This window comes from Cyanistes caeruleus, chromosome 8 (genome assembly GCF_971803275.1).
Source record: "Cyanistes caeruleus chromosome 8, bCyaCae1.hap1.1, whole genome shotgun sequence".
Lineage (NCBI taxonomy): Eukaryota > Metazoa > Chordata > Aves > Passeriformes > Paridae > Cyanistes > Cyanistes caeruleus.
The window spans coordinates 5,874,928-5,893,370 of record NC_141708.1 but is presented as its reverse complement, the minus strand read 5'-3'; the positions used below and the strand labels follow the sequence as shown (position 1 = coordinate 5,893,370).

The window sequence follows — 18,443 nt, the reverse complement described above, 5'->3', positions numbered from 1 at the left end:
GGGCTAACCTGGGGCTTTGCTCTGAGCTCGGAGGTGTTCCCAAGCTCAGCAAACAGCACATCTGCTGTGCACTTCTTGCAGTTGCTCAAGAGCTCCCTGGAACAGTTCAGGCCTGGATAGGAGCAAGAGAAACAGGCAGATGCAGTCATTGCCCATTTGTTTTCCCCTTGTAGCTTACAGCAGATGCCTGGAAGGAAAACACAAAGCAAACAAATATCAAACCTGATGTCTGTCATTCCCCTCCACACCCAGACTCCAATGTTTGCTCTTTGGTGGCCTTGAGAATCTCCCCCCTCTAAAATGAAGGTGAATAAATCCAGCCCTTCCAGCAGGGCCAAGGCAAGCACTGGTTCCAGGTTTGCTGCTGACACTGAATCCGCTGGATCTGCTCAAGCAGAACCCACCCTGGTTCCAGCATCCCCCAGATGCCGAGCATCTCACCAGGGCTGCACCCAGGGGAGGGGCAGCAGCCCCAGTCTCCAGCTCAGGAAAGCTGTGCAGACTTCACTGAGTGCAGAGGGCTTCCTGCTGAAAGAACTGAGAGATGGTAAGCCTGTCTCCAAGTCCCACAGCTCAGAGCAGCTCCTCAGGGCATGAGACAGACCCTTGGCCCAGGACATAGGACCCTTCACTTCTACCCCACTGCCAGCACAGGGGCCCTGAGCTGGCTCCTCTGCCTCACAGGGGACATGCCACTTGTCCCCCAAGACGTTTGTCTTGAAGCCAGGGGAACCAGAGCTTGATTTCATCAGTGCCACCATCCTGGGTCTGCACACATCCACGCTGGGCACTGCCAGTGTAAATGTCAGTGCAGCTCATCCTCCCCCTCAGCACAGTCTGCATTCCCAGCCAGCTGCAGCGGGCTGAGCTCATCTCCTCTACCCCAGAAACACAATTATCAGCATCCATATCAGTAACAGGAAGTTCTCCTTAAAGGATCTGACTCCAAACCAGCCTTAGACGCCTCTCCCGTGTGACACAGCTCATTAATTAGGGTGCACATGATGGCTGCAGGAGATTCCCCACACATGTGATCCTATGCAGAAACCTGGAACTTGCCAGCTTTAAAGAGCTCTCAGGAATTTTTAACTAAAGTACTTCTAGCTCCTCCTTTTGTTTTTAATTCTTCTCTGTTTTTCTTCAGTAGGATCTGTGGGCAGACCAAGCTCAGCTTCAGGTGATTTCTGCCTCACCTGGCTCTGCCCCACTGGGATTTGGGAGGTTTTTCTAAGCAGATGTTTAAAAGCCCAAGGACTGGGTTTGCCCAGTTTTGGTGTTCCCCAGGCCAGCCCATAAAGGAGGGTCACACAGAGCCCCAGGTGGAGCAGGGATGAACACACTGAGGTTCCTGAAACACCCTCACATGTAGCTCCTTCCTGCCTGTGCTGGAAACAGCAAAATCTGCAGCTGACTGAGGTACAACTAGCCAAAAAATGGAATTCTTAACACTAAGCCAGTCCAGACTTGGAGACATCTGGATATGTCACCTGTGACCCCCCCCTGCAGCAGCTTCTTCCTGCAGTTCATATCACAAAAAGAAATTGCTCCTAATTCATCCAGCTTCACTTCTAATCAGCCCCCCTCTCTCTCACTTCTGTTGCTATATAAAAAAAAGCCCTTTTAACACCAAGAATCACCTCCAAGGCTTTAGCTTTGCTCCAATCACGTCAGTATTTCCATCAGACAATCAGGCATGTCTGCTTGGCCCTTGCTGCCAGGCTGTTTTCTCGTGTCTGGTTCTATTCTGGCCACACTCAGCCTCTCCTGAGTCCCACAGCAGCGTGCACAGGCACCACATCCCCTCCTGCCCCCACACACTGCTTCCCTGCTCGCTCCCCCACGTCTGCCAGCTTGTTTTGCCATCTAGTTTGCATCATGATCAGCAATAAAAAACAAATAAATAAATAAAACCAGCAAAAAAATAAATACTGAATGGTTCCTGTTCATCTCAGCACACTTCTCTGCTTTCTAGACATTCATCTCAGTATTAAAATCAAAGTACTAATGACCATCATCCCATCAGTAATTACCTTAATCTCATCAAAATTCCTGCAGTTATCAATCACTTCAAGTTCTCATTACTCTTTTCTTTCTGCTCTGTTATCCCAGAGGCATCTCCACCACCAACATGAAAAATTTTCCTTTATTCAGAGAGCCTGTTAAGGATCTGTAAATCAGAGCTAGCAACTTACTAAACATGCAGCAAAATCACATTTTTTCCTGGTCCCAGAATCAATCACCTCAGAGTGATTCTGCTGGTAAATTAAATTTCATATCTTATGTGCAAGATAGTGAAAATTATTGTTTTCCACTTGAATAGATGCACAGAGAGGTGTAAAAGCCAATGCCTGCCATTCACACGGCAACAGGTACCTCCAAGTACTCCTGCTTCCAATTTATGGCTTGAACAGAGTACCCTGGCCAGGAAGAAACAGTATTACACAAATACACTGCTGTAGTCAAATTGCTGGAAAATTGCAGAACTTTAGGAACATTTATTTTGGTGAACTGTAATCCTGAACAAGCCAGAGTAAGATGCCAAGCTGCAAATAGCCCACAGATTTTCCTGAAGCCTGCCCTGAACAGCAGCCAGGTATGAATGATTTTAGATGGTTTCACCTTGGCTGCAGCAGCAGCTCGAGGGCACAGATGAAGGTGTGACACTGCAGACCTGGGGGAAATGAATAAGAACAAAGGAGCTGTGTACAGCAAAGAAATCTAAATAGAGCAGAGACAATGGAAACGACCCATTCCCAGACAGCCCAGAAACTGAATTCCTGCCGTCAAAAGGCATCCCTAATCTCTTAATGCATTAAGGGATTCAGCAGCCCTTGCAATTGCCTGAGCATTTAAAGGTTAATTGCAACCAGGATCTTTCAATGAAGTTATGTCTGAGAATAAAGGTTTCAGGAAATTTAGCTGCTGTAATTAAGAGATTGATATCACAGATCCACATCTTCCGGAGGTTTGTGCAGTTCCTAACGCTGACTTTCAGTTTTTCTCTGGGATTCAGAGCAACACAAAAAGCACATGTCTCTGTGAGGCTGAAGGCTTCAAAATGCAGCTGATCATTTCTTCTGGGTCTAATTACTAAAGCCAGGGCTGTATTGGAGGATACCAGACATTTCTTTAAAACTCCTGGATGGACAAGAGCACTCGGGATACAAACATTATAATCTTCTTTCTTGTGGCCTTTTTGTTAAAGGTTTTACTTTTGCTTCTCCTGCAGAAGTTCAAATTCCCACAGTGACCCACAAAGGTGCCATGAAAAGTTCTAGGGATGGGGTGTTGCTTCTCTCTACACTGAAAAGGAACTTGTTTTGTCCACTTGTGGCAGCAGAAGGCTTCATCACACCTGTGTCTTTGTGTCTTCTGGGTGACTGCTATGAGAACCTTGCCCAGGACTAAGGAAAGTGGGGAATATGTAAAAAAATCTTCTGGATGTGACAGCAGGAATGGCTGGGTGTGATAGATGAGAGTGTAAGAAGCTGATGAGCCTTAGAGACAGCACGGAAAGGAAGTGTTGGGATGGTGGCAGGAGCTGTGAGAGGAATGGCCAAATTTCACATAATTGAAGGGCTGAGCTCCTGGTGGGGAGCAGAGCCAGCACTGCCCAGGTAATCAATCACATCTGTGCCAGCAGCTGCAGACCTGACAGCCGTGACATCCCCAAACAGAGCTGATAACAATTTCATGCCCTTGTCCTGCCAGAATCACTTTGTTCCTTTAGTGCTCAGCCCATTTCATACACAGGGTGCTCAGAGAAGGGTGTTTAGGAGCAAAGCAGACAAAACCCACATCATCTGCTGATCATCTGCCTGCCTGAAAAACTAGAAAATACTCTTTTAATCAACTGATGTCTCACAGCTCAAAGGCTCCTACTTTGGGAGGGTGATTTTCCTCATGGAGCAAGGTAAGGACAGGCTGGCATGTGGGGCTGGCATCCCAGATTCAGAATTGCTTCTTTTTGGATCAGTCTCCTTCAAAAGCCAGAACTGACAAAAGGGAAGCTCTTAGCCAAGCATACAGGATCATTAGGGCTATGCTGGAGTACTTTAAGCCCAGTTTTTCTCCTGGTGCCTTTACTCAAGTGCCCAGCAGGAGACCATCCCTGAAACCTTCCAGGCCAGGTTAGCAGTCCACATCATTACTGGGATTTCATTAGCAGGGCTGCTAATGAGAAATGGGATGGAGATGTAGGTGAGCATTTTCCTCCCAGGACAACAAATTGACCAATACTCACTAAAAGCAGCAGCAAAAAGCAGGATGTGGGTTCTGTGCCATCTGGGGTTTCCACAGAGAACATGTCTGGAGTCTTAGCAGACCTGGAGGAATTCACCTGGCTTCAAGTCAGAGGATATGTTGCAAGCTGCATTTGTACCTTCATGTTTCAGTTTTAAGGCACTCCCTAAGATCAGAATTTGGGGTTGAGGGGTGAGAATCGAGCACAGTCCAGGCCTCTCCAAACCTGGGAGCAGCCACTGCGTCAGACTGAGCTGAAGGGCATCCTGCAAAGCCTTGCAGAACTCCACAGGCTGGCAAAGGTGAGCCTAAAACTCCATCTCCACGAGGTGAAAATCGAGAAGAACTCATACAATCTTGCCCTGGCAGAAACAACAAACAGCAAAAAGCCAGCCCTTGGCAGGCAAGAGAGATGCTGTGTAATGCACTTCTGGAAAGTGCCCTGCACTTGTACTGACACTGCCTGCTCAGCTCAGAGCAGAGCAGGGGGAAGGTCAGGTGGAAATTAGATTCCAAAAGAGACACTGTGCATTTAAAATGCTCCAGCCTCGGGAGGACAGAATTGAGTTGTTTATTCAGGAGGAAGTATGTCTGGATAACATTGAGTTTGCATTTAATTGGCACTGATGAACAATAAAGTTGCAAACTCCTTTCACCGGTGCATGAATGTGCAGAAAACAACCTGCCACAGAACATTATATAGGAAATATTCTCCTTCAGCATCCTGCAGCCTTCTGCCATGTGAATCACAGCCCATTTAACAATGCTGGGCTGCTCGGGGGAGGGAAAGGCAGCTCTGACCATTACACACCAGCCAGCATCATTAGAGTCAATTACCCTGTTAGCACTGAAACAGAGCTGATACGTGAGCAGGGAGCCTCAGTGCTCCTCAAGTGCTGCTTTCAACTGGAGATCAAAAATGGGCACAGGAAAACATCCAGCTGCTTACAGCCAGCACTCAGCACCCGGCAGCATTGGCTCCCTAATTAGGATTTAATAAGCTGGTAATTGTAATGGCAGTGGTCTCATTAGCCTGATACCTCATTAGTGTGAGCACAGATCAAGTTGAGAAAGCTAGTCAACCTTGCAAGCCTTTCCAAACAAGCAGACAAGAGCTGATTAAAGCAAGCGCTGCTTTTGAGGCATTTCCTAATGAAAAGTGAATTCACGGCCAATGGGAAACCAACAGTAATTTGTGTCACTCTTTTAAAGAACATCTTTAGTGAGAGGCATGGGACCAGGAAGTTTGTTAATACTAAATAAATGCCCAAAATAAAAAGGAGGAATTCGTAGTCAGCACTACAAAATAAGGAACACAGAACTGGAACAATGCTTGCCCCAAAGACAGTCCATGGAAATTCCTAATGACTGCTCAGGGTAAAATCTCTAAAGCAGACCAACACGTTTCTGAATCTCAAAGAACTCCATGGCCCTTGGTTCCTGGCTATGTTTATTGAAGCTGTCACTCCAGGTACACACTTGGGCACTGCTCAATAGCAGGTGAAATCACGCTGCGTTTTCTCTGCGGTGCTCAGAGGGTCTTTGATCAAACAAATGTCTGTCTGCTGACTCTCATCTGCCTCTGCTCGTGCAAGATCACAGCTAAAGGTCTAAAACAGTGCATTTATCAATAACAGAAATGCTATGTGTTTTATAAACACCTTTGGTTTCAGGAATTTAGATAAAAACTACACCATTTCATGAAAAACTGCAGCACAGATGCCATCTCATGCTGGGTAATCCCCTAGAAACCAATCAATCAAGAACTTCTGAATGCAAATCAAAAAGCCTTTAGGCTCTGTTGCTCTGGTTTTGATTTTTTCCAATCAAGAACATTAAGTTTACTGAGGCCAGGATTTTGCAGCAAGTCATTTTACACCACCTTTTCATCTCAAGAGAGCAACATGTCGTGAGAGTTGGTAAAATGAATTCAAAATAATTGATTCATTAAAAATAAAATTGAAAATAAATATCCACGTTAAAAAAAAAAAGCCACATTAAAAGTGGCTTCCTGAAAATCACATCTCTAAATTCTCTAAAATTAATTTCTGAGCTTAATTTCTAACTATCCAACTAGAAAGTTTTCAAGTTCCTGTGAGTGGTTACCAAGGCAGACACATGTAAAAAAAATCTTATACAGGATGGAATTGAAGGATTAATGTTTTGGGGTTTTTTTTGTGAAAAGATGCCTGCAGAACAAATCTTTATATAGGCTGCTGCCTTTCAGTCATAAAATACCTTGACCTACCACAGAGATATAACTTTGCTCTTACCCTTGTGAGTAATTTTGGGATGGCAGAGGATGCATTTGCACGGAGGCCTTGGAGCAGCAGCCACCCCATGGGCTGTCCCTGGTATCACTCAGCTGTTCCCTCCCTGTTCAGAAGGGTAAGCATGGTCATGGCCACCAAAAATGGAGGAACCCCTCAGGAGCCTGAAAATGAGATTTTTTTAAGCCATTAAGGGGTCTTCTTTACCACTGATATCAGCACTAATACTTCCAAGAGCCACGAGCTCTTGGTGTCCACAAGATCGTGCAGGAAGCTGGTTCAGGGAGGGCACCCAGCAAAATCCTCTCCCTTGCCTGGTTTTGTGTCTTCCAGCATCAGGAAATGTGGTTTTCCTCTGTGGGGAAACCCCCAATGAGTTCGGATATGTAACTTCATGGAATTATCATAAGAATCCCTTTTGTTCCAGCCACAAGGTTTCCTTCCCTTAAAATGAGATTTCTCCTGGTGTAACTCGATGACCTCCACAAAGCACAGTTATTCACTAACGTCAAAATTAATGTTAATGCTAGGGTAATGCAATTTGTGAACAATTCAAAAAAGCATTCAGCACTTACAATTAGGACATAATTACAACTTTGAAAGGAACCCAAATAACTATACCTGCTTTTCCTCACACAAGTTACTGCTCTGACAGTCAGTCCCTTGCAAAAAATCCTTCTGGAATAATCGAGTAGGGAAGTCCTGGTCTTTCTAGTGGTGTTTTGTGTAATATTGTGTTGCTACTGGAACCCACAGTTTTCCCTATATTTACCCAGAGGCCAGGGAGCTCTGTTATCTGGTGGAGAGATCTATCTATCTATCTATCTATCTATCTATCTATCTATCTATCTATCTATCTATCTATCTATCTATCTATCTCTCTATCTCTCTATCTCTCTATCTCTCTATCTCTCTATCTCTCTATCTCTCTATCTAATCTATTATCTATCTATCCATCTATCTATCCATCATCTATCATCTATTATCTATTTTCTATCTCTCTATCATCCATCTATCATCAATCTATCATACATCTATCAACCTATCATCTCTCTCCCTCTCTCTATCATCTATCTATCTATCTATCTATCTATCTATCTATCTATCTATCTATCTATCTAATCTATTATCTATCTATCCATCTATCTATCCATCATCTATCATCTATTATCTATTTTCTATCTCTCTATCATCCATCTATCATCAATCTATTATACATCTATCAACCTATCATCTATCTCTCTCTCTCTCTCTATCATCTATCTATCTATCTATCTATCTATCTATCTATCTATCTATCTATCTATCTATGCACTTATAGACTGGACAAGATGGGATGAATTTTACCTCTTCTGCCCAAAGCAATTGGACATTTACCTCAGGTACTCCTCAGCAGCCCCACGTTGGCTGGGGGAGGCTGAGGAATGGCTCAAGGAGCACCAGGCAATCTGTGTTTGGCAGACATCACAGGCTGACCACTTGTGTGCCCACAGGTGTATTTTCTTTAGCTGGTTTGGCACTGCCATCCCTCAAGAGCTGTGAGCAGAGCCATTTCCTCAAGGAAAGCCTTTCCATCCTTCCACCACCGAGGCTCAGAAAGCACTGCAGGCAAACTGAGGCCGCACCACATCACGTTACCATTTCTTGGAGAAGGAAATGATCTGCAGTGAACTCTCTGAGGTCACAGATCTCAGCAGACTCTAATAAATTGTGTAATTTATTGTCTAACCAGACTCTGTATGGATCCTTCACATGTCCCAGTTGACACAACATCCCTGTTTGGTTTGGGTGTAATCTAAAGAACAGCTGAGTGCTGTTTCCTTCCTTGTGCAAGACTGGATGCAGCCACATGTCTGAGCACTTCCCTGCACAAACATCTCAGCTCAAAACCACAGTGTTTGGTATTTTGCAGGGAAGTCCCTGCCGAGTTCAGCAGGGGCAGAACTTCAGTCTGTGTCTGCACCCCTGGCATCCCTCACCACTGGTTTTTGTCACCTTGTTTCACTGTTTTCCTTACAACCACTGCTTTGTTTTGTGGTGACAGTTTTGATTTATGGTTTAGAGGAACTTAAAGCATATTTTCTTATTAAAACATGGACAAGAGATTGCTCTGAGGTGAAACAAACCCGTGACATGCTGAAGCAATGGCCAGCACTGCCAGCTGACCAGACACACCCATCTTCAGCATATAGATGATCCCAAAGAGCCCCCCTAAGTGTCTTTCATTAATCAGGCAGATTACTGAAAGTTGGGTGTTTTTATCTCTTCAACTTCCAGGAATTTTCCACCAAGTGGGAATAAGCCTTTCTGACAGCTCTGAGTCAAAGGCAGAAAAAGTGACAGGTTTGTATGACTTGAGAATAAAACCAGAGAGAACACATCTGCAACTTCATACATATTGAAGCAGGCTGCAAAAGAGTGACAGCAAAAGAAAATCATACAATGTTGGAACCTACAAATCAGGAGAACCTGACTGACAGCACAGCAACACCTAGAGAATAACAGACTAGAACTGCTGGTAGAAAATTTAAATATATTTAAATTAATTCCTCCATTCCCGAGAAAGCAATTATGTTGACGCTAGAAGTACCTAAGATTTCAATCTGTTTTGAAATATCAAGCTGTCAATATTTTCATCCATTTTGCAAATAACCATTATGGGGAATTAAAATGCAACATTGCTCAAGGATTGCCAGTACATCATCCACACAGGAGAGAGATTAAAGATGCCTTGACAGCTGCAGCCTTACCCAGCTGCAGCAGCTCACTCCAGAGCAGCACTCCAGCACAGGAGCTCAGAGGGGAAAGGATGCAGACAGCTCTAACATGGTGTAAAGGCTCTCCAGAGCACATTTGGACAGCCAGAAACACAGATCAGGGTTACTAAACCAGGAGGGATTCAGGTCATGATGTTTCTCCTCAGAAAGAGACAAAGAGACTGTCGAGGTGCGCTGCTGTTCTTCCTTAACTAAGCAGTCTTGTCCTGTCCCAGCCTTTCTCCTCCAAGCATCTCTTAGAGACACTGAGCAGTCCAGACTGTGCCCTGGGCTAGGGGGAACACGAGGATTTGAAGGTGTCCAGCATCACCCAGCCAGAAGACACTGGATAGCTGAAATAGAGACAATATTTGAAAACCACATGAAAAGTTACACATTTCTGACACAACTCAGGTGACACACTGCAGAAGCTAAAAAATACTGAAATTGTGCCTATTGGGGCACACACAAGTTCTGCACAGTCTCGGTTTGTGGCCAAAGATAAGCTCCTCCAAGTGGTGAAGCGCTCCCACCATTCTGCTCATGAGTTGTCATGACCCAGGACTTGTTTTGTTAGCCCTTTATGATTCTGAAAATTCTCAGAGATTAATATTGAGGGCCAAACCTGTTGTTTGAAATTTATCTAGCCAAGAGAATAATTATTTCTTCTGTATGAATATCCTTCTTTTGCTTTAAATTCAGTTTATTAGCCTTAATTTGATCGATGAAATATCAAATAATGGTTCAATTAAAAGCAGCCAGACATGTTGAGCTTTTTCCTGTGCATATTTAGCCCACAAACAAAGAGAATAATATAATAATCGTCAAAGCATTTGTTTTGCTCAGCAGAAGAAGAATTCATCAGACTAAAGCAATCTTGAACAAAGTCACTCTGAGGATGCAAAGCAGCAGAAAGTTAAATTAGCTCCCCTAGGAACTAACTTCAAATGTATGATGTTTTCAGGATGCTTTTAAAAATCAATAGAGCTCTTGAAGTACTTTGTATACAACCAATAATTGGCTGCAAAGCAGCTAAATCAGTTTAAGGGTGGTTTGTCCTACCCTGGGAATGGCCAAAAGGAAGCACAAGCACCATTTGGTGGCACAAGGACATCCTGCCCCCCTCAGCTCCCAGCCAGGCTGAGCAATCCAGCTCTCCTCGGAACACTTTTATCAGCACATAGCTCTAAACTTTGGAACATGTGGAAAAATGCCCCCGACCAGCCAGGAGCAGTCACTGCTGCCCTGGCAGGACAATGGTTCTGTAGTTTGCCCAGCCTGATTCAGCTTTCTGCTCATTTCTTCCCCAAAGGCCATGGAAGAGTGGTGTTTTCATAGAATCACAGACTGTTTTGGGTTGGGAGGGACCTGAAAGCTCATCCAGTGCCACCCCTGCCATGGCAGGGACACTTCCCACTGTCCCAGCTGTTCCAAGCCCTGTCCAACCCAGCCTTGGACACTTCCAGGGATCCAGGGGCAACCACAGCTTGGCTGCTCACCCTATGCCAGTGCTCTGCTACCCTGAGTAAATAATTTATTTTTAATATCTAACCTACTCTCTTAAAGCCCTTTTTATCTGCTCACATAAATGCAGAGCAAAGGATAATCTTTTGTTTCCCCATTTATTAGGCAAACCACCTCCCACCCCTGAAGGTCAGCCCTGGGCTACACACACTGTCATTACCCTGTAATTAAAAACCTGTCTGCAGGCCTGAGGACTTGGGGACCACTGCAGCCAGCCCCTGCACAGCTGAACTCAGCCCTTCCATGCCCATCCCACCCAGGATTTGGAAGGATTTGCCCAGGAAGGCAGGATTTGAACTGACAAGAGCCCAGAGATGATATAGCTCAGGAGGAGCACTGTGGCTTTGGTAAATGTGCCTCAAAGGTGACTCCTGACATTTGCAGATCACCGACTGTGACTTATTTTAAAGTAACAATCAGAGAAGCAAATGTGATGATGAGGCACTGAAGTGCCCTGTAGATAAAACAGCAGCAGCTGTGGATGTGAAACCTCAGCCAGACCTGCTGAGGCTGCTGCACTGCTCTGCTCACTCTCCTCTGCTCAGTCTGGACCTTCAGGTGCCCAGAGATTCTCTCAGGATGAGCAGCTGTGCTGGCAAGATGACAAGAGGACCTGGCAAGTTATAAGCTTTTCAGTCCAAGTGCAGAGAGTTTGCAGCAGATTTGGAGAAACTCTTTGCTAAATAGACTAGATGAAATATTATGCTAAAATTTGTCTTGTTTCCTTTTACCCAATTCATCAGCAGAGTCAGAGCGTGACACCACAAATTTCCACCCAAACTTTTGTCACCTGTGATGGGAGAGTTCAGACCCTTAGGCCTGCCCAGCAATTCCTACAATGCAGGAGCTTTTCCAGATGAAGAAATTGCCACAGCAGGAGCTGACTGTGCTGCTAACAGACAGAGGTCACCACCACATGCCCACAGCACTGGGGTCCAGCTCATTGCTGTGCTCACAATAATCTGACAAGGAGGTGAACAGTGAAATGTGAAGCTCACATGGAATCACCCAAGGAAGTGCAGAACATTGGCTTTGAAGAGCTACAGGACTTCATTTCACTCACCAAGGGGGTGAGAGCTCCAGACCACATCTGAGTGCAGTGACTTACAAAGTGATGCACTGGGAAAACGTGATCCTAATTCTGCTTTCACAAGGAGGAGCTGCTAAAACCCACAGATGGCATCTTGGCACTCTAAGAGACAGCTCTAAGAAGGGTTAGCTTGATACACAGCAGTTGGTAAGAAAAGGCAAATTCAATGCTGGGAATTATTAAAAAATAAATGAAAAAACATAATTATGTCAGAACACAAATGAACTGAAGATGCAGTTTTTCATTCCAGGTCACATTTCCAGAGGGAAAGAGGAAACAGAAGTATGGAAGCAGGATTTCACTTTATGGGTGTCTCTGCCCTGCATACCAGTAACCATGGCATTCTCTGCAAAGACTGGAGCCACAGCTGGAAAGCACATTTCACTTGAATGTGCATTCAGAAGTTGTAACTGAGGGAACAGGATAATGAGATTATTTACAAAACAAGTAGATAATCACCAGGTATGACGCATCTCTGCATTTTAAGGGAAATGATTATTCTACAGCTTGGATGGAATTCTGCCTCAGATCCATTCCAACAGACATCCAAACTGTGGACCTGAAACAACTGAGGCTGACCAAGCAACTGGGAACAGCAGGTGCCTGCTCAATAAAGACTTAGCACAGAAGCAATGAAGAGAAAGAACCAAACAGGCCTGTTTCCCTTCTGCTCTTGCACACGTAGGACTGGTCTGGTTTGCCAAGTTCTGCTTCCAGCTCCTTCCACGAGGTGGGTTCAAGTACCAGCAGCCCATGGCCAGTAAATGAGACCCCAAACCAGAAATCTGGAAGCACATCCATGTAGTGATGTGTGGTAACTGCTGGAGAAATCATTTGTTTCACATTGAGCACACAGGGAATTTGAGTCAGGGATAATCCTTAGTTTTCAAGCCCTGACCTGTTTCAAACAGGCTGAATGTCACTGTTCAGCCAACCTGCCACAGGAGCAGGCAACTCTGGAGGCAAGAGGTGAGTTTACAGTCACACACAGCTCTCCCACAGTGACTGTGGAGGCGTTTGGGATGTTTGCTGGCAGTGCAATTCACTCCATGGTCACTGGATGTTCCCACAGGACAGCAGCGTCACCCTTACCCCAGGGACCACCTCAGCAGAGCCTGCAGACCCCCACCTATCCCTCCTTGACCAGGAGCTCTCATCCTGGCAATGCACCTCATCCACAGGGCAGCACCTACCAACCATCCTGACATTAATTTATGAACTCTTCTCCGTACAAAACCATCCAGTTTGCTGACAGATGGCAAACACTGCAAACCACGAGTAATAACAAATAAATTACCTGCTGCTCTCAAACAGAATCCAGTGCTGACCCAGGTCATCACAGAAACTGGAGTAGTTTTTCTTAAGGAAGGACTAATTGAAAAACAGTACTAATGAGGCAATAAGTGCTATTACTAAATCCATTCTGTTGTCATCATTAGGCGAGTCAACATTGCTGGTCTGTGCTAATTAGGTCAGAGAGCAGAAGCTCAGAAAGAAGAACATTAACCAAGTGTATCTGGAGCATTCCAGAGACAGCCAGAAGGAATTTCTGAGTACTCATTGCCTATGGAATTTTGGAATCTCCTTAACAAGTCACTCCAGTTAGATCAAGATACATTGGTTTAATCCTTTCCCTCACTCTCTCTAGCAAAGCACAAAGTGCTTTGTCAAGGAGTTTTCTGCTAAGGCCAAATCAGTGAGTTTGTCCTGTTCTGCTCATGCAGTAATGCTGATTTTCTGTCAATCCTGATAGACAGGGGAAAACTTCCCCTCACATGGTCCCCATTCAAAGCCACACTATTTCAGTGCTACAAGGATGAAATTTAGATTTTCCAGCCTTTTTCCAGCCTTTTCCTCTTAACAGGCATTAGGGACATAAAAATATCTTGTTAGGCCAGTACCAGACTGACTTGTACTAAATTTACAAAGTAAATTCCCATGGCTTGTAGCTACTGGAATAACACCTGCCAGAGTAAGCCCACACCTGGTTCATGCTTGACATAATTACCAATACCTGAAGTTTGTAAGCTACCAAAAAGATCCTTGTTTATCCCAGATAAAATCCAGGATGGTTGCAGTCAACTGATCCTACCCCCACTGTGCACTGAATCAAGCATCCTCTGGATACCTTGTGCATGTGAAGGCATCACACACACAAAAAAAAACCCAACAAACAAACCAAAACCCAAACAAATAAATCAAAAAACCCCACAAAATTCTTTGTTTTTTCTCTTGCTGGAGCTGGGTTGATGACAGGAGTCAAATTCAAGTGGTTGTTTTTTATTCTATAGTTCTACAGAACACTCCTTTCACTAGGGTTGTCACAGTGCACATGAGAAACATTTTTCAGTCACTCAAAACATGCCCTTTGTAGTTCTTGGGGGTTTTGTTTGGTTTTCTTAATTTTCAGAAAGTAAATAATCATGTCAGGGACAAATTAAAAGGGATGAGGCTGGCTGATCATATTTCTGTCAAGTTACAGGAGGCAAAACCTTCTTCAATGCATTGATCTGTAAACATTTCCCCAACAACTGCAGGAAGGAGATGCAGCTGAAGAAGAGTTGGGTACTTACTTGGTTAGACCCCCCCCACCCCATCATTTGTGCCAAAGACCATCTGAACCATGTATCAACAACTGCCAACCATTAGTCAGCATGCTGAATTTCAATATTTCAACTTCTCAAATAAAGAAATGAAATTAATCTAAAAATATTTTAATGTAGCAAGCTTGGCCATAGAACCAGTGCAACATAAAGAGGACACCCATTGTATAACCAACTTTACTGCTTAACAGAGTAAGCTACAGATGCAACAGATTCACCACAAGTTATTTGGTTAAATTAAATACTGAAGTTAGGATCATGCTGTTGGTAATTGTGGTTTTACAGTACCAATGCTCAAGTTGGCTGAGTTAGTTTGACAGTAAGTAAAATGCAAGTTTACAGAGAAACAAATTAATTTAGTATTGTATCCTGTATTTTGTTCCATGCTCAGTCACAATGATGTCTTCAACAGATAAACAACATTTCAGCATTATGTAAATAATGCCAAAACATACAGGAATTGTAATGCCAAATTTACAACATAATACAGTGCTTAACAAACAGATTCCTCAGGAATGGGGGCCAGTGGTGACAATGCTACACAGGACTAGAAGCACCCAAGCCCTACTCAGTGCATACACAGTGAACCACACTGACAGGAATGCTTTACCTTTTGATGGAATTGTCTCTCTGGGAGTTTGTGTCCCAAACATAATGCAATGGAAAAGGAATGTTAAACCCTTGCCTCAGACATGAAGCACTACATGTTATTTACAAACCTGAACCAATAAAACCACTTTAAGAACAGAGAAAAACTGTGATCACTTGACAAAGATGACAGAGCTTGGTTACTGTACTGTGTGAACCAGGATGGTAATGAAATTGTAAACAAACTTTAACCAAATTAGGTTAATGCATCTATTCTTAACTCAAGAATATTGCCATTTCAGCAGACAGTGATATTTAAAGCTAAGGACACTATCAGAGGTTCTATTTTTTGTTTAAAGCCAAAACTTTAAAAACTTGGAAGCTGGCAAATTATTTTTGTTCCCTATTAGCCTTCATTAATTCTCCACAGCACATTTCAACAAAATTTTTAAACCCCCTGATTTTATCTAATTCTGCTCCAATTTAAGTAACTGGTAGCAAAGCTGAAGCAGACACTACCAACACCTGAAAATTCCTTCTCAGAGTGGCTTGGTTTACACTGCTGGGGATGAGTTCAGACTGCTGGCATCGCTCTACATTAAACACAAAACACTGACATATTAGGTCTTAATTTAAAAAGAAACAATTCCTCAAAATTAAACAGGTTTTGCAAAGATGCAAAGAAAGACATAGGGAAATCATATTTGAATCTGTCAATCCCAGCAGTGTCAAATTCATTCTTCCTCCCCTACCCTCCAACCAAACCACATTGCCAAAGTGGCTGATGAGACACTGATGGAATTAAATCCACTGACATAAAGCCTGGATACAAAAGAAAAAGAAACTTTGTCCCTGCCGCATCTATTTTTTTTTTCTTTTTTTCTTGCATTTTGTAATGAACCCATACAAGCATAAAAGGAGTTGTGTTGGTATTTTGTGTTGTATTTTTAAAACAGGCATAGCAGTTGTGCCAATCAAAACTGAACAAACTTCTATTTCACTTCAGAAAGATTTTTCTTTTATATTACCAACCTATTTCTCTTCATAACTAAAGGCAATAAAAAATAAATTCATGGTAATGAAAAAAAAAACCCCAAACCCTGTAATTAAACTGCTTTTTCAAGTATGCTTCTCCCCTCATGAAAGAGCTGCATTAGCCATACTGCTGATTAACCCACATCACAATGAGCAGACTCAGCCCCTAGCCCCAGATCCTGTGGCAATGGGCTCAGCTGGATCTCCAGGACACAGGACAGGAGGCAGGAGGCAGATGGGCACAGGCACACTTTATATCACTCCTGAAATCCCTGATTCTGACTGTCTACTGTCACACAGCCCCATGGCATCCCCCAGCAGGAGAAATGGCACAGGAGCCCCAGAGTGATGCTGGACAGGTACCGTTGTTCAGCCCAGTGCAAATCTCGCCCTGATGGAGATGCACTTTGCAGAGCTACCAGACTGGAGAGTTTTGCCCATGTTTTTACAGAGCACAACATAAACCACATCCTGGTATTTTGTTCAGTCTGGAATTCTCATCTCCATCTATCACAATTATGGAATCATAGAATCACAGAACAGTCTGAGTTGGAAGGGACAAGAGTCATCCAGTCCAACTCCTGAGGCCAATGAAAAAGTCAGTGAGGGGGATTCTCCAAGAGTTGGTCCCTGCATTAAACATGAATACATGTGAAAAATAAATGGGGACAAACTTCTAAGTCACTATTAGTGATCATGATAGGTTCAACTTTTCTTCCTTCCTCCTTATTTTCACTTCCCATTAATGCAAGAGAAAAGTGCAACTTTGCAGCATGTTTGTTCACATCAAGTTTTTCCTCAAGAACACATTTTGCAGTAACAAAATATGGTCTATAAAGTCGCAAAGTGCACAAGCTGAAGGCACAGAGTACAAACACATAGGAAAACAGATTTCAAAATATCAAGTAAAAAAAAAAAAAAAAGAAGATAAAAGAAAAATCTGGAATTCAAAACTCCCTGACAGAAGATACATTTATATGGGACCAACTCTTGAAAGGTGACAGGTTTTAAACTAACAAACAAATACTGCAAAATAATGAAACTTTATTCTTATTATTTGAGTAGAAGCTCCAGAAAATAACTTGAAGTTTAAAATCTAATACACTGACGTGTTAGCTAGTTTTAAGAATGTCCTTAATAATAAGAAAAGAGTGCAAAAAGGATTCTTCCATTCTAACGCTTTAGGAAGCTGCTGATTTCGGCTGCCCGTTTCCACTTTGAAAGGATTGTTTTTCAAGGTGCATTCCTCACAAAGGTTGCAGAAGAACTTGTTGATAGGCCAGACAAAGGAATTGTGTCTTTCAAAGTCATCTCAACTGTAGCAGCAACTGACATTTTATTATATAAAGAAGAAAGTCCAAAACTCTTCTTTGAGGCATAGTTTGTGTCAGAGCTTGAGTATCAGCAGTTGCCAAAGGAGGCTCCAGATAATACCTGTGCTCCTCCAGTGTCTGTTCTGGCTAGGAATAGAAGCTGATCCAGTATATTCACTATCTGTATCCCCTGGAGCTTGCACAAGCTGATGAGCCATCTGAAATTGTAGAAAAAGTTAAGAAATCCTCTTATTAAACTTCCATATGATGTCCCTTGCCACCGTTCCCCCAAAACACAGCAGTGTCTGCAAAACATTCTCGGTGTAAACAGAAGCTGATGCACCATATAAATGTCCATTCAGTCATTTCAGCCTGTAATAAGAGTTCATCATAAAACTGTGTAACATTTTATGGTAGGCAATAAAGTGAGCATACTCAGCTGAAAGCACATCAGGAAACTTGGTGGGAAGAGGGCCATAAAATCATAAAATGAGCAGAAGTTCACAACAGTACCAGAACAGACACCATTCCCCAACAGCTCTACATCTAAGCTGTTTGTATTATTTCTTGGCACAGTAAAGACTACATTGCAGACATCTGCTACATGTGAAGATGCTCCTGACACCTCCCCACCCAGAGAACCCAGAAGTCCACCATGACCTGAATGCCCAAGCTGTGAGGGGCTGGAGCCTGCTGGAGGGCAGGGCTGGATCTGTACTTACTGTAAGTTAACTCTTCTCCAGCTCTCTTGCGTGACTGGTCACCTCTGCAGGAAAAGACAAAGAAAGGTGTTTTCATGATAACCTCAATGAAAGATGTCCCTGCTCCTCTGGAACTTCAAAGGTCCCTACCAACCCCAACCATTCTGTGATCTTCAAAACAACAGTGAAATACCTCAGCACAATCAGCAGCTTCTAGAAATTTAGGCAAAAAATACAAACATAGAAATAATACTACTATTGCAGGAACCTCAATTTACCAAAAGTATAAGCTGTATTTCACAAATTTAATTACCTCATCCT

At 43.4% G+C, this 18,443-nt stretch overlaps 1 protein-coding gene and 1 long non-coding RNA gene across 4 annotated transcripts in view; one reads left to right on the top strand and one right to left on the bottom strand.

Annotated features, from left to right (window-relative positions):
- Positions 1-10,989: 10,989 nt before the first annotated feature.
- Positions 10,990-15,163, top strand: LOC147651847 (uncharacterized). Of its 2 annotated transcripts, none has more exons than XR_015289716.1 (3): positions 10,990-11,408; positions 11,536-12,029; positions 12,133-14,745. It is a non-coding gene; the product is annotated as an uncharacterized LOC147651847 (long non-coding RNA). The 2 variants fall into 2 exon arrangements; XR_015289717.1 differs by having other exon boundaries at positions 11,114-11,408; positions 11,539-12,029; positions 12,133-15,163.
- The window catches only part of CACUL1 (CDK2 associated cullin domain 1), a 42,937-nt gene continuing 38,640 nt past the window's right edge, over positions 14,147-18,443 (bottom strand). For both annotated transcript variants that reach the window (XM_023929944.2, XM_086899361.1), the window contains 2 exons: positions 18,144-18,187; positions 14,147-17,639 (listed from right to left, as the gene is read on the bottom strand). In XM_023929944.2, the coding sequence (XP_023785712.2) occupies positions 17,599-17,639; positions 18,144-18,187 (85 nt within the window). In that variant the 3' untranslated portion in view covers positions 14,147-17,598. The remainder of the gene's footprint in view (positions 17,640-18,143; positions 18,188-18,443) is intronic.